Source organism: Pygocentrus nattereri, chromosome 14 (assembly GCF_015220715.1).
Source record: "Pygocentrus nattereri isolate fPygNat1 chromosome 14, fPygNat1.pri, whole genome shotgun sequence".
Classification (NCBI taxonomy): domain Eukaryota; kingdom Metazoa; phylum Chordata; class Actinopteri; order Characiformes; family Serrasalmidae; genus Pygocentrus; species Pygocentrus nattereri.
This window is the reverse complement of record NC_051224.1, coordinates 10,245,898-10,262,510: the sequence shown is the minus strand read 5'-3', so window position 1 is coordinate 10,262,510 and position 16,613 is coordinate 10,245,898. Positions and strand designations below refer to the sequence as shown.

The window sequence follows — 16,613 nt, the reverse complement described above, 5'->3', positions numbered from 1 at the left end:
CAAAAAGGTACAACAGTGGTTTTAAAGTCCAATCTCGTACTTCAAATAAGGTTTTCCCTGGGAAAAAGTACATATTTGTACCTTTTCATCACCAATGTTTCGAAAAAGAACAATAAAATAAAAAGCCTGGAACTGAGATGGGGTGTGTGGATTCAATACAACTTAGAAAATATCATTTCAAATGACTAAAGGTACTGAGAGGGTACCAGCCTAGTGACTACAGCAGTACTGCCCTAGAGACAGTTTCATACTTTTAATGAGTATAGTCATTAAATAGGCTGGCAAACTCAATGATACAAGGATATTAAATATTAAATTCAGTCCTAGAGGGCCGGTGTCCAGCACAGTTTGCTGACTTACCTGTTACAACACCCCTGATTACATCCATCCATCCATCCATCCATTTTCTAAGCCGCTTCTCCGTCAGAAGAATACCCCTGATTACAGTTATATGTTAATTGCCAGGTTAAGTGTGTGTTTTTGAGCAGGGAAACCTCCAAACTGTGCTGGACACTGACTCCCCAGGACCGGAGTTGTGCAAACTTGGACTACAGTGACTGATGGTGTTAATGCTCTCTGATTTTTAAAGGCAATACACTTTATTAGCAAAGCTGTGCATTACAGTAATTTTACCACAGTGCTTCTAAAAATACTAGTTAGTTCGCTCACAGGTACTCGGGTACACCCAGTCTTTGGTTTATGTGGAGAGGGACTGTGATAAGGAGCTGCCCTAATTCTATCTGGCTTGAGGGATCACTTGACATCAGCTTCTTCCAATTTAGTCCCACCCAACTCAAATCCAACCAAGGATACACAATAGTGCAACTACTCCCATTTGAAATCACTAGTAATGGCAAGATTCACCATTTTCTTATTTGGGATTTGTTCTTAGGTAAGAACAGAATCTACACATACTCAAGAGCACAAAGGTGTGAACGATTCTGTGGTTTAAGAACCAGGACTTTTTAGGACCTTCCTCAAAAACAAATTTAAGAAAAATGTTGGTGAATGAGGCCCATTGTTCTTTGTCAATAATCAATAGATTAACAAAATAAGTCGACAGCTCCTATGAACACAGTAATTGCTATTGCACATCAGATCCCTCTCAAGATAAGATCCCCTCTTATCTTGTGACACACATGTACGACCTCCATAAACTGCAGTACTGTTTAGAGTATAGTGTCTGTTAGCCATTTCCATCACTGCAGTGCTGATGGGTTGCCAGGCAGGTCAAGCCTGCATGAAGCTTACAAATGGCTTCTTCTGGCTACCGTGCATTAGACCCGTCCCTGACACTCACACACTGCACACTCAAGCACAATACACAAACACACACTACAAACATGGTAATTGTTTTATAATGACTCCATTATACCTCGCTCTGATGGGATTTCAGGCTCAGGATGCATTAAACATCTGAGTGACACAATAATATTAGGTTTAGTTTATTCTATTTACATAGCGCTAAATAAAGCAGGCCCGGGCTAATTAACCACACAAAAACACACTTACAGAAGTACTTGCAAGACAAGGGCTTCATTTATACAGCGTTTAATCACACTAAAGCTCAATATGCTACGTGAGTGATGCTAAACAGCCACATTTTAGAAGATTAAAGTGATTGTTTCGACATGAGATGCTTCTGTAGTGCTGAAAAGGGATGTATTACATTTTCAGTTAACACTCTAACACTAAACATATATAGGATAGCTGTGTGCCAGAGGAAGCACCAAAGCCTTTTCACACAGTCTAAAAAGTTTGCAGAAGTTCTGGCACCACTGCTGATTTAAATTTTTTTTTTTTATAAAAATGGTCGCAGTTACCTTACATTTATTAAATAGTAACTGGCATATGCAAAACTTTGGACAATTCCTGTATAATCTCAGAGCCTTACTGACTCAATAAGGTTCTTAATTGACTTGTTAGGGGCAAGAACTGTCACTGGGAAATGTCAGCTGATGGCAATTTCATAGTGTAATGAATTCAACTATCATGGGATCCTCTAAACAGAAAATCTGAAATTGAAGCTAACTGATGCCTACAAAGCTGGGAAGGCTATCAAAAGATGTTTCAAAGCACTGTTCAAAATGTCTTCAAAAAAAAAAAAAAAAAGACAGTTAAGGGGAACTGAGGACAAAGAAAACTGAGACAGAACTGCTTTAATTTATGTCTGCCAGAAAGGCAAAGCAAAACCCCCATATGACAGCAAAGTACCAGCAGGAAGGTTTAGTTGACACAGAAGTGCACCGATCTACCGTGCAACTCTGATAAGGAAACCTTATCTGTGACATCACAAGAGTCAACAACTGAAGTATGTGAAACAACACTCAAACAAGCCAGAGGTATTTTAGAAACAAGTGCTGTAGACTGATGAATTAAAAATTGAAGGCCACAATCACCAAAGGCATGTTTGGAGAAAAAAAAGGAGCAACATCTTATGTTAAGAACACCTTGCTAACTGTTAAGCATTGAAGTGAGACTATTATGCTTTGGGGTTGTGTGGCAGCCAGTGAAACAGGAAACACTAACACATGAAACAATAAAACTAACAAAGGAAATACCAGCAAATTCTAGAAGCAAATGTGACATAGCCAGTCAAAAACTGAAGCTGAAAATAGGCAGTCTTCTACAACCACATCTCCAGAAAGGTTGAGACAGAGTGCAAAATGACAATAAAAACTTATATGGAGATCATTTAAACCCTCTTTCATTATTTTTGATTCTCATGTACAATTTTCAGTGCATATTAAAAATCCCATTCAGTCCTGTTCAAAAATACTGCAAAGATCTGAAGGATTTTGTCTTTTCAGAATATAGGAAAAAATTATTCATGCATTTGTCTCACCTTTTTGGACTACTGCAGTGCCTTATTTACTTGCCTTATTCAAGAAGCTTTGGCAAGATTTCAGATTTTTCAAAGTGCAGCTGCTTAGCTCTTAATTAAAACCAGATGTAGGAAACACATCATCCCAGTGCTAGTCTCTCTTCTGGTTGCCAGTCAGGTCTGATATTAAAGTAGTGGTTCTTACTTATAAGGCACAGTGATGCAACCCATTTTATAAATATATTAATTGTTAGTCTCCCTACTCAAGTCTCAGGTCACTGAGACGTACTAATCTGGGGCAGTCGTGGGCTGGAGGTTAGGGATCTGGCCCTGTGACCGGAAGGTTGCCGGTTTGATTCCCAGTGCCAACAGTCCATGACTGAAGTGTCCTTGAGCAAGACACCTAACCCCCAACTGCTCCCCGGGCGCCGTGGATAGGGCTGCCCACCGCTCTGGGCAAGTGTGTGCTCACTGCCCCCTAGTGTGTGTGTTCACTAGTGTGTATATGGTGTTTCACTTCACGGATGGGTTAAATGCGGAGCTGGAATTTCCCCGGTTGTGGGATCAAAAAAGTATCACTTAACTTAATAAAAGACTTCTTGTTCCTAGAACTTAACTGAAGCGAAGGGGAGGCTGCATTTTCTGTGTGTGCACCTAAACCGTGGAACAGTCTCTCTCTCTCTCGATATCTCTGGAACTTCTAGTCCACATCTTCTTTTACGAAACGCCTAAAGACCCACTTCTATTCTCTCAGGTTCGAAGTTTGAGTCATTTATAAATTTCAGAAATTACAGTCAACTGCATACAAATTTAAAAAGGGGGGGGGCTAAATTTTGTTTATAGATTTTATGGTTGATATCAATAATTATCAATAAATCTGTAGGTGGTTTCACTTCTAAATAGAATATTACAACAGCACAACTGGTGCTGAAAATGAAGAAAAATACATTTGCATTGATGTAATATGTTGCATTCATGTAGAAACGATGTTTTAAATCAAGAAAACACAATGCATCACTTCTTTCAAGCAGTTACATGAGAATAGGATTAACAGCCAAATCAACAATTGGTTCACACACACTGTCTTCAAATTATTACTTTATTCAATCGCAATGCTGTGTTTCAGCAGGCTGCAAAATTCTGTACATCTGTGGTGTCACCCAACAGATGGCTTGTAAAAGAACAAAGCTATTGTAATTGTAAAATGGCATTCATTTTTTGGCAATTTAATAAGAAGAGGTGCACGAGATCTGTCGCTAGGCTAGTGTCTCTGCTCACGATCAAAATTTCCTCACTTGCTCTGAGATCTGAAAGAGAAAACATGAATGTGGTCAAGGCAAAGAGCAATGATATTTTAAGTGGATAGCTGAACTTTCTTTGGGTAGAATCAAATTCACCAATTCAAATGGCAAAAAGATATTCAGTAACTGAGACACATGGAATAGAAGATAACAGAAATGGTTAAAAAAATAGGTCAACATGCTAATGCTAGGGTAACAGACAAATGTCAAATCAAACCAACAAGTGATACAAATAACCTCAGTTTAGGCAGATTTTATGTGTTGACATATTTCGTTTCGTATTCAGAATTCAGCTTGAAGGAAACTGATACGCATTTCAATCAACAAAAAGACTTCATCAAAGCTCATGAACAATGCCATATCCTCTCCAAGTCTGCTCATGCATGTCAGAACATGCCTTCCTTTTCACTGTCCTGACTACCCTAAGACGTTTTTTTCTAAGCACTAACTAGGGCTGAGCAATATGACAATATTTTTCACTATCGAGATAAATTGCATAACAATGTGTCATCTGTGAATGTCATCAGAAGTGAACACCTCCCAACTGCATTTTTGAGTAGTTATGGTATTTTTTTTTTTAACATGGCACTATTTTTGGGCATATTGTGTATCATGAAAACTTCTTTTGAAGTATCATGATTATTACATTTTTGCCATATCACCCCACTCTAGCACTAACCCTTCAAAAGAACACTGTATGTGCAAATGTTTGCAGACACCAGCTCATCCATCCATCCATCCATCCATCCATCCATCCGCTTTTTCTTCCGCTTTTCCGGGGTTCGGGTCGCGGGGGCAGCATCTTAAGCAATGAGGCCCAGACCTCCCTTTCCCCAGCCACTTTCACTAGCTCTCTGGGGGGGGATTCCGAGGCGCTCCCAGGCCAGCTGGGCAATATAATCACACCAGCGTGTCCTGGGTCTTCCCCGGGGTCTCCTCCCGAGTGGACTTGCCTGTGACACCTCCCGAGGGAAGCGTCCAGGAGGCATCCTAACCAGATGCCCAAACCACCTCAGCTCGACGTGGAGAAGCAGCGGCTCTACTCCGAGTCCCTCCCGGATGACTGAACTTCTCACCCAATCTCTAAGGGAGAGTCCAGACACCCTACGGAGGAAACTTTTTTTGGCCGCTTGTATTCGCGATCTCGTTCTTTCGGTCATTACCCAAAGCTCATGACCATAGGTGAGGGTGGGAACGTAGATCGACCGGTAAATCGAGAGCCTTGCCTTGTGGCTCAGCTCTTTCTTTACCACAAAAGACCAGTAAAGAGCCCGCATCACTGCTGACCCAGCACCAATCCGCCTGTCTTCTGAAATCAAGGGTATGAACAGGGAGTTTCTCCACTCTTTTGCTGCAGTAACAGCCTCCACTCTTCTGGGTAAACTTTAGACTACATGTTGGAACCAGACTTGGTTGCATTCAGCTACAGGAGCATTAGAGTTGCCAGCTACTGATATTGAATGACTTCTGGATCACAAACTCACTTATCCCAAATGTAGATTGCTTTGGATTGGATTTCTTTCAACCCCACCCCCCCGCAGATGTGTGAGATCAGACATACCGACCTTACGCTGCTACAGAATGTCCCGTCATACTGGCAATGCTTTTCTATAGAGATTAAACAAGATATGTCTCCTTTTCCGCTTTAATAACTGTCACATTATTTATTATCAATTCTATGATATCAATAACCTCTTCTTTTGCATAGGCTTTTGTTTGTGGCCATGGTGATGTCACATATTAAATCAAAATCTTTATCTTTACTGTTGAACAATAAAACCATCATTTTTTTCCATGTTCTGTAGGGGGGGAAAAAAGTATGGCACAATGTTCTATGAATCTTCAGTGGAGGTTCTCACAGCATCAGGAGAATGTTCTCTGCAGAATCTTTCAGAGAACACCTGCAACATTCAGAAAGCTTTCTGAAAATAATAAAATATTGTATACTTCACAAACAAACTAAGAAATATTTTTCATCATCCTACTGGGCAGTCGTTTCCAATTATAGCTGAATCTTCACACATTCAATGATGTTAAGGACTCTGGGGTGGACAGGCCATTGTTCTGAGAATACAAGCCGCTTTTTTGATTCGATTTGCACTGGGCAAATACTGGGCTGTCCTTTCACTTCTGGGAACTGATTTTTATGTAGGCTGAAAGCACAGAAATACAACCTTCAGACAGCTTTAAAAAACTTTCTAAGAATGTTGAGAATATCGAGAAATGGAAACTTTGGTGAAATTTGTTCTCAATGTTCTCAAACCTTTTTCTATATGTAGAAACAGCAATCAACACATTATTAGTGGTAAGTTTGTGTGGTGGATTATGAGCATAAACAGATTGCACATTAGTAAAAAAAAAAATAATAATAATAATCATGAGCATAATCATTTGGCATCCACTGGATATAATCCATTAGACTACATGCAGATCAGTTTTAAAGCCTTATTCTTTAATAAAGACTATTATTTTATGCTTTATTGTGCTATAGATGCATTTCTGAATGGGATATTAGCCAATTAACTAATGAAATTATTATTCCATGTGTACAGGAGGATGTTTGTAATGAGCTTAATTAGGTTATTGGTTGTGATTTTTCATGCTGTTAAGATATGAGCAAATACACATTTGTATTCATGAATGACCGCCCTCAGCGTGGAGGTGTTCCTGCAGCTGAGATTCAGGTATAATTGGATTTTTCCAGGGATGCACTGAGGGGTCCGTTAATCTGTCCTAACTACACCAGATCTATGAACGTGATTTACAACCTGCCACCTTTTCCATGGACAACAGATTTATTCCTAAACTACCATCAGAGGATGCACAAGGATTACATATTAGATCACTGGGTAGGATCCAAGGAGATGTGCCATTTTCAGAGTGATATTATTTTTCTTATTTCCAGTCACAACAGCCATTAAGTACATTTTTTCAGCATTGGAAAGTAAGCAGAACACCGGAAGTGTGTCTACACTTTGACTGTATTACAGCTTCCTTTCTTTTCAGGCAACTTGCGTTCCGTTTTTCAAAGAAATCTGCAGGATATTTTTGCCCACCTCGAAAATTCAGTCTTAGAAATTGGTTGGATTTGTTACTTCTCACACTCCAAATCACGCCAAACACATTCATTGATGTTGACGTCTCTGGGGTGGACAGGCCATCATTCTGAAAACACCAGCAGCTTCGTTGACTTGATTTGCACATTTTCTTCTTTTTTGTCTTTTTTTCTTCTTTTTTTGTCTTTGTTTCTTACTTTTCTTGACCGCTACACATCCTTTCAGACTGATCAGGTTGTTAGGAGTGCCGTTTTCTCTCAATGATCTTTCAATAAATGAACTTCAGTTTTGGAAAGCCTGTTTTTTTTTTTTTCACAAATGTCATTGGCTTTCCCTCTCCTTTTAACTAAACTCAGAAATATCTGAAAATAAAAAAAATATTATTTGTACTTAATGGCTGTTTTGACTGTGAATAAAATAAATGAAGTGTGGTCTCTGACTTTTGCACAATATTGTACATATACGCATGTAAGAAACAACTGAAATTATTTATCGCAATAAAAAAAGTGCATTCTTAATTTTCCTCTTTAACTAAAATAAACTAAAAGGCTAAAGCAAATTTTGAGCTTTACTTTTTGCATTCCTGAATTATAAAGTTTAGTGTGAATTTGATTGTATAATTTGCCATATGTTGATTTAACTGTTGTAGATACTCTGTAGATACAGGAAAGAAAGGCAAAAGCCAGCTGTGAATTTCACCCAGTAAATTTAGAATGCGTTTTCTGTCAGAGTCGGAGTTGTGTGGCCTCAGGGGGCTCGAGTGAAAATCTGAGTTGTTTCTTACGGCCCCCTATACTGATGCTCAATCACCACTTCCAAGCAACTCATCGGCAGATTATGAATAAAATCTGTTCAACACTCATTTCCTCCTCTGAACTCATTTCCAAAGAAGAGCTGATAATAAGCAATGACTAAAGGGTTAATCTTTAATACTTCTTTTAGTTCACATTTTTCCTGCCTCTATTACAGATGGTTTATTAGTTTAATATGAGATTATACCCTGTCAATTATGGTGCTTGCAGTGTTTGAAGGCACTTATTTTGTGCCCGAACAGGAACGGTGGCTCTTCAAGGGCCCGATCTAGAAAAAAGTCCAGAACTGTGAGTTTCTATACTGACTAACTGCCAGAGCAAAGTGAACACTGGAATTGTATAGTGGAGATGTGTTTTAATTTTCAGACAGACACAAGTGGTCACTTGCATAAAACAGTGTGAACTTTAGCCTTATGTTTTCCTTGCTCTGACCTGACCTGCTTAGGATCTCTTCAGGTAAATGTTTAAGTGAAAAGAATTAGTATACGTTTAAGCTTTAGCACTTTCTGACAGTTACAAAATGTAAACTTCAGCTCTGCATGATTAAGCACCTGACTGATTAGGCCTAGTCTTGGATTACACAGGATTTTGAATGAATACTTTCCTTCATAAGGAAAATACAGTCCATAACTAGGCTTAATCCCTGTCCGGGAAACCGGGCCGAGATGTTTCATGCAAGTGACCACTGGTGCTGAAAATTGATGAATACCTCAATACCTAGCTTTAAAAATATCAAGGGCTGCTTAGTTGTGTAAAGGTTAAAATCTTAATAACAAATAATAATAACAGCACTAAGCATCATCGTCCTTGTCAACAAAGGGCAAATTATGGCCGTAATACTGAATTACACTCTCCCTCTAATCTGCTTCCAATCAAAAGTATCACATACACCCAACAGAGTACAGAATACGTGTTTACAAATGACCAAACCGGTCATTTTCCAATATGTTTGGAAAGGACACTTACACACTAGAACACACAAGACTCCAACAGCCACATATTCGACATATTCACATAAGCTGCAAGGAAGGAACGGGAGGGACATCATTAAAAGTGAGACTAAAGCCCTGCAGGCAAAGCTTGAGTTTTTGCCAGAGCCACTTTATCCATTTCATCACAGCATGTCAAACTGGACTGGACGGCCCAGCAACTTCCAGCCACAGTGAATGGACCATTAAATCATGACCTCTCAGTTTCAGCATGAAGTTCCAACAGCACCACCAAGTGGATTTCAGTCCTGCTGAACGGCTTTATTCCAAGCAAAAACAAAGTTAAGGCTGAAATAGAGGCATTTCCCAGTTGTGAGCTCACTCATGACTCCATATGAGCCCCTGCTGCGACCAAGTGATGAGCCTCAGCACAGATGTGGATGCAGCAGCTTTAAAGCCCATAATCACGCCGAGTCTTCCATTCCATTACCCTAATGCACAGCGAGCAAAGGCAAACACAGGACAGCACCACATTCCCTTCACTCCAACTGCTACCATCCTCCCTTTTATCCAAGTTATTACACAGTATAGGACCGAAAAGTAAGCTTTACGTTACAGATACGAAGCTGCTACAACAGTTTACACGCAGAACAGATGATTGTTATGCTCAAGTTATCGTTAGCTTACCTCTTCCACCGTGAGCGGCATACATATCCTGTATTCCTTCAACAACATGGTCCTCCGCTGCGTGTTTCTGCACTTGGTGAATAAAATGAGTAATGGTTATCTATAATAGGTCGAACATTTAGTGGTCGAAAGAGATAAAACCAGAAATTTCTGGACTCCTGACGACGCGGCTGCGGTGGCTGCTGCTGCTGCTGCTGCTGCTGCTTAAGGTCGAGTCGCTTCCTTGGAAACACGTTCACGTTTTGTTTTGTTGCTTAGCATGAAGAGGAAAAGAAGAAGTAACGTCAAGGTTCGGACACGAAGCTTTTTTAGCTTTGTGCTGTCACACCCGAAGCAGAAGACTGGATTTGGTTGATGGAAAAACAGTTTTTGTAGTCTTTCAAACTCGGTCAGAGCAGATGGGTCTTACCCTGCACTTCGCACACCTTTCATGACTAGACTAGCTACCTGTCCCGCTCCGGATACAGCGAGCGTTCAGCAACACTTCACTGCAAACGGCGCATAGCAGCTCTCGGGGACATCGGTTTCCCCTCAGAAAGCGCTTTTCTTCCGTTGTCCTCCAACGAGTCGGGCTGACAAAGCACTCCGTCCTCCTCGGAAGTGAGGCGGGATGCTCGGCGTGCGGATGGGAGGACAGCGTGCTGCTCCACGCTGCATAAGCTAGAAGTGCACTTTCTCCAGCAAACGCTAGGCGGCGCCAAACCGTGTGTTCTCCACTGCAGCGGTCACTTACTCTCAGTTCTTCTCTGGACAGTCCCTGCACTGCAGAGTGCTGTATGTTTCCTTCTATGCCACACCCATACCATACCTATTTTAAAGGGAACCCTGACTGATTTGGGGGGGGGGGTTTACTTTCAGAAGTAACGATGGGGAGGGGTTCACCACTCTGTGAAAGATGGGCAAAAAACATGACTCAGCATAAAAAAGCAAAGAACTTGGGGATTTCATCATCTATGGTACATAATGTCAATAAAAAGATGCAGAGAATCCGGACAAATCTATGTATGCCAAAGACAAGGCCCTCAATCTTTGGGCCCTCAGACAGCACCACATTAAAAACTGATGTGATTCACTAGTGGAAATCACTGCATGCGCCCAGGAACACTTCTATTGTCTGTGAACACAACTTCCCACTGCATCCGCAAAAGTAGGTTAAAACTCTACCATGCAAAGAAGTAACCATATATAAACATGGTTCAGAAATGCCGCCACCTTCTCTGGGCCCAAGCTCATTTAAGATGGACTGAGTCAAAGTGGAAAAGTGTCCTTTAGTCTGATGAATCAACACTTGAAATTCTTTTTGGAAACCATTGACGCCGCATCCTCCGTCCTAAAGAGAAGAAGGACCATCTGGCTTCTTATCAGCACACAGTTCAAAAGACAGCATTTGGTGTGGGGTTGCATTATGGCACATAGCATGGGTAACTTGCACATCTGCAAAGGCACCATTAATGTTGAATGGTATATACAGGTTTTGGAGCAGTATTATGCTGCCATCCAGGTGACAAGACAATGTGAATTTACATTCTGTAAGTATTGCAACAGCATGGCTCCATAGCAAAAGAGTCAAGGAGGTAAACTGGCCTGCCTGCAGTCCATACCTGTCACCTATTGAAAACATTTGCCGACTTATGAAATGAAAAAAATGACAAAGAAGACCCTGAATGATTGTTCAGCTGAAATCCTTTATCAAGCAATAATGAAATGTTCCTCTTTTGAAAACTACAGCAATTGGTCTCCTCAGTTCCTAAATGCTGACAGAATGTTTCGGAAGAAGAGGAGAAACGTGAAAACACTAACAGAAAATGAAAAAAAGTGTCAGAACAAAGACGTTCCCCCAATAATGCCATTATTACAGTCTTCTGCGCATTTCCTCTCTCTATGTCAATCAGCTCTGCTGCACATTCCTAACTAATGTCCGGCTGAAAGATAAACATTTTATCAGAAGTGACTATATACTTTCAAAGCAACATAGTCATTCAGTAAAACTCTTTTTGCCTAAAACCATGTATGTAAACATGAGGCTTGGGGTGGAGTCTCATCCAAATTATTTTAATTTAATTTTACTTTAAAAGATGAGTTAATTTACTTAGGCCTACAATTCTATGTTAAAATAATTATAATTTTACAGTGTTGTACATTTGCCGTTTATTTGCACATGCAATCTCACTCTCTCTCTCTTTCTCTCTCAGAATCTATGGAGTGGTGAATGTGCCCCTGTGTAACATTCTACAGTTTGGGGCTGATTAATAAATATTCAGGGCTCTAGTAGCCCCAGAAACCCAGGCCAGGCAACGCTCCTGTCCTTTTTAAATATGGAAAACTAAGCAAACACCTGGCTTATTATTCAAAATAGACAAAATTCCTCTCTGATTAGGTTATCATTTTTGTTGCCATCAAATAATTGCTCTCTCTCTTTTCCACTGAGGAAGGAACGGCAAGTGAAAGATCTAATTTGACTCAAATATATCATTCAGCTTTCCAGCTTTAGCTAGAATGTAACGTTATAGGAGAACTTTATGAATGTCTTACTTTCTTCACTCCACTGCAACCAAGTGACATCATCACAATGGGGAGAAGGATTTTCGTCTGTTTATCCTTTTTATTAATACAGTAAATAAAACATTTCTTCTATTTTTGTTTGCAACTCATATTTTTAATTATTAATGAGTGCCATCGAGTCAATTGGATATATGGATAGCATTCCTTCAGAATATACTGTCCTGTTTGGGTTTTTAAAGCTTGATTGGGTTAGGGTTAGGGTCCGGGTCCCTGATTGTCTCCATCCATCTTGTCTTGTTGCTGGCCATCCTCTTCCTCTTTTACCTTCAACTGTTCAACATTCCAAATTCTATGACAATCATTTCCATTTTAGTTCAGTTTGACTGCTGCAAAGTTTAAAGCATTTTGCATGTATATGTAAACAAGTCCTTACATTGTCTACATAAGAAAAAAAAATGTAGGTGTCAATTGTTAAATTACATCATCTTTGCAATATAATTACATCAACATTATTTACATGAAGACTGGATATCTATCTCTAGATATCCAATATCTCTAATATCTATGATGTTCAAATACGCTGAAAAAAACTTTTCTTAATTTTTTTTCTCACAATTTCTATGCATAATTCACTGGTTGAGATGTAAACAATGTGCAGTTAAGTGATACTTTTTTAATCCCACAACCGGGGAAATTCCACCTCCGCATTTAAACCATCCGTGAAGTGAAACACCACATACACACTAGTGAATAGACACACACACTAGGGGGCAGTGAGCACACTTGCCCGGAGTGGTGGGCAGCCCTATCCACGGTGCCTGGGGAGCAATTGGGGGGTTAGGTGTCTTGCTCAAGGACACCTCAGTCACGGACTGTCGGTGCTGGGGATCGAACCAGCAACCTTCCGGTCATAGGGCCAGTTCCCTAACCTCCAGCCCATGACTGCCCCCCAGAGGTTGCAATAAGTGTGATGCAAAAATTGCTATTTCATTTAGTATTCAAAACCATCAGTGAACCTACATGTTTTCTGATATGGGGAGCAATTGGGGGTTAGGTGTCTTGCTCAAGGCAACTTTCCTTAGCTGTATGTCTCTGAGGCCTGTGATTTGCATGTTGAGTTTCTCTCTTATTCTTTTGGTTTTGAAATTCCACGGCTCTCGAATGGTGATTTTTTCTGGACTATTCAAGTCTTTGGACCTGACTGAGAGTGATTGTTTCAGGAAAGCGCACCAAAGATGAGGGATGGGGGAGTAGCTTTTTTTGTAGCTAAGATCATAAGATGCCTTTATTATTATTGCGCAGTGTACAATGAAATTGAGCAGCAACAGCACTTTCTACATACAAAACAATAGAAAAAATAAGGCTAAAATAAATAAATCTTATATATATATATAATTTATTTATTTTAGCCTTATTTTTTTTATTGTTTCTTGTCTCTATTGGATCATTCTCAGCACTGCAATAACACTGACATGGTGGTGTGTTAGTGAGTGCTGTGCTGGTCTGAGTGGATCAGACACAGCAGTGCTGCTGGAGTTTTAAACACTGTGTACACTCACTGTTCACTCTATTAGACGCACCTGTGTTGTCGGTTCATCCTGTAGATGCAAATCCAGAGACGACAGCTCATCTCTTGCTGCACAGTATAAGCTAATCGTCTAGTCCTTCATCAGTGGTCACAGGACGCTGCCCACAGGACGCTGTTGGCTGGATATTATTGGTTGGTGGACTGTTTTACAAAATGCACCTATACAGTAAGTGGAGCTGATAAAATGGACAATGAGCACTGAAGCAAGGAGGTGCTGATAATGTTATGCCTGATTGGTTTATCCTCCTGAAATTTTTTAATTGGAGCAGTTTTATTTCAACAGTTGACAATGTTTTGCACAAAATTCTCTGGTTTATAATCAGTCATTTTTGTTGATTTTTATTAGGAAAAACCTGTAATGATAGACTTTGCATTTAGTCTTAATTTTTGTTGGATATCACACCTTTGGGTGTGTAAGTTTGATTGTTGTTTACACTTTTTGGTGATCTTTTTGTATATTTGCAGCTTTTCAGTTGTATATTTCTTTCTGGCACACGATTAAATGCAGTGTCTTGCTCACATTATCAGTTGTGTCAGATAGAGATCCACAACCATTCTGACCATCACACTTTGAAAGTAGCTAAAGAGTAGCTGCTACTTTTCAAAAAGTAGCTAAATAGTAGCCACTACTTTTCAAAAAGTAGCTAAAGAGTAGCCACTACTTTTCAAAAAAGTAGCTAAAAAGTAGCCACTACTTTTCAAAAAATTAGCTAAAAAGTAGCCACTACTTTTAAAAAAGTAGCTAAAAAGTAGCCACTACTTTTCAAAAAGTAGCTAAAAAGTAGCCACTACTTTTCAAAAAGTAGCTAAAAAGTAGCCACTACTTTTCAAAAAGTAGCTAAAGAGTAGCCACTACTTTTCAAAAAGTAGCTAAAAAGTAGCCACTACTTTTCAAAAAGTAGCTAAAAAGTAGCCACTACTTTTCAAAAAGTAGCTAAAGAGTAGCCACTACTTTTCAAAAAGTAGCTAAAAGTAGCCACTACTCTTTCATGTTTACTGACTTAGATTAACCAAATACATTGTGCATATGCAAGAATTTATCTTTATTTTGTCTGTGAACCAATTCTAGTCACTTTTGCTGCTTTTATTCTGTAACAATAAATTAGAAAGTACAAGCACATCTTGTCTAAATTACATCTGAATCGCATAAAAGCATAACTGCTTTGTCTAATCACAGAAAAAGAAATAAATTGGCTCTTTAAAAATGAACAGAATGTTTTTTCAAAATCTGAGTAATTAAATAGTTAAGATGTAAACAAAGTCGTTCAAATGTGAAATACACTATTGTAGAGAAACCTCCCTTGTCTGAATTGGTTACGGAGGTGGTGAGAGAAACCAGATGTCTGAATCAACTAATGCCTGTAAAACCTACAACACAGAAAACTATTACACAACATGGTTACTTATATGCTGCATGATGCATTGTTTCACAGTAGTTGAGAGATGGGATTTTGGCCTAAAATGTATTTAGTTAAAGCCATTCATGGTGGAGAGGTACATGCAGGGCGCTGTAAGGCAAAAATAATACTCAAAGAAAATTGAAGCCATGTGTAGATTAACTAGTGTTTTGGATTGCAAATAAAATGGTTGGATTTGCATTGTAGATACCTTGACCTTTGGTTCCTTTCACCACGACTGTAAAGAAATTGGTCAGATTTCTCTACTATGAAGCAATTCACATCAAACCATTTCATTATGCAAACTTTTATGAAAAAAGCGTTGAATTTTCCTTTAAGCAGATGTTGGGGCCTAGTGTTATGTCCTGAGGTAGCTTGTTGGTCATTTTTAAACCTGTTGACCTCTCAGAATTCGGACGCCAAGGAATGTAGTCTTCTGTGCTGATTCTTATGCGTACAGCAAACCTACGCTGTGTGAAGAGAGAAGCCAACATGAGTCATCAAAACTACCAGTTCAATGTGTTTAAAGGGAAATTCCACCAATGTTTCTAAATTTCTGTGTAATTTAGTTATTAAGATATAAACAAAGTCATACAGGGTGGTTTGATGTGAAATGGTTAATTGTAGAGAAACTTGCCAATTTAGATTTCTTTACAGTGGTGCTGATAGGAATTAAGGATTAAGTTAACAATTAAGTGATACTTTTTTAATCCCACAAACGGGGAAATTCCACCTCCGCATTTAACCCATCCGTGAAGTGAAACACCACATACACACTAGTGAATACAGTGAATATAGTGAATAGACACACACACTAGGGGGCAGTGAGCACACTTGCCCGGAGCGGTGGGCAGCCCTATCCACGGTGCCCGGGGAGCAATTGGGGAGTTAGGTGTCTTGCTCAAGGACACCTCAGTCACGGACTGTCGGCACTGGGGATCGAACCGGCAACCTTCCGGTCACAGGGCCAGTTCCCTAACCTCCAGCCCACGACTGCCCCCCAGAGGTTGCAATAAGTGTGATGCAAAAATTGCTATTTCATTTAGTATTCAAAACCATCAGTGAACCTACAAGTGTTTTTATGTGTTGCTGATCAAGGTAAAATACGTTTTCTTTGCCGCTGTGAGGGCAAAATAGCCCCCTACCCAATGAATGGCCTTTAAAATGTACCTTTTAGCCCAAATCCTTACTGGAAAACTTTCATGAAACAATGTCTTAGACATCAGGCAGCGTAATTCATACCCATATAATGTAATAACCCCCTGAGGAAACTTTCAGAGGCTTTAATAAACACCGCAGGCGTCTGGTTCCTATTACCACCACCATGAACGGTTCACCAGTTTGTCTAGAACGGAGCGTTTCACACCAAACCACGACTCTGTTTACATCTCAGCCACTGAATTATGCACAGGTTTTGAAGACTCAGTAGAATTCCCCTTTAACGTGCAGGTCTTCCACGGGGATATTTGAGCTCAGCACTCCTCGCGTTTGCTCTTCTAAAGGAGCAGAGTCCTGCC

General features: G+C 39.8%; 1 protein-coding gene across 1 annotated transcript in view; it reads right to left on the bottom strand.

Annotated features, from left to right (window-relative positions):
- Positions 1-10,332, bottom strand: part of pitpnc1a (phosphatidylinositol transfer protein cytoplasmic 1a) — a 118,884-nt gene extending 108,552 nt beyond the window's left edge. Inside the window, exon 1 of the mRNA XM_017685106.2 lies at positions 9,610-10,332. Coding sequence (XP_017540595.1) covers positions 9,610-9,657 — 48 coding nt within the window. The 5' untranslated portion in view covers positions 9,658-10,332. The remainder of the gene's footprint in view (positions 1-9,609) is intronic.
- Between the last annotated feature and the right edge of the window lie 6,281 nt (positions 10,333-16,613).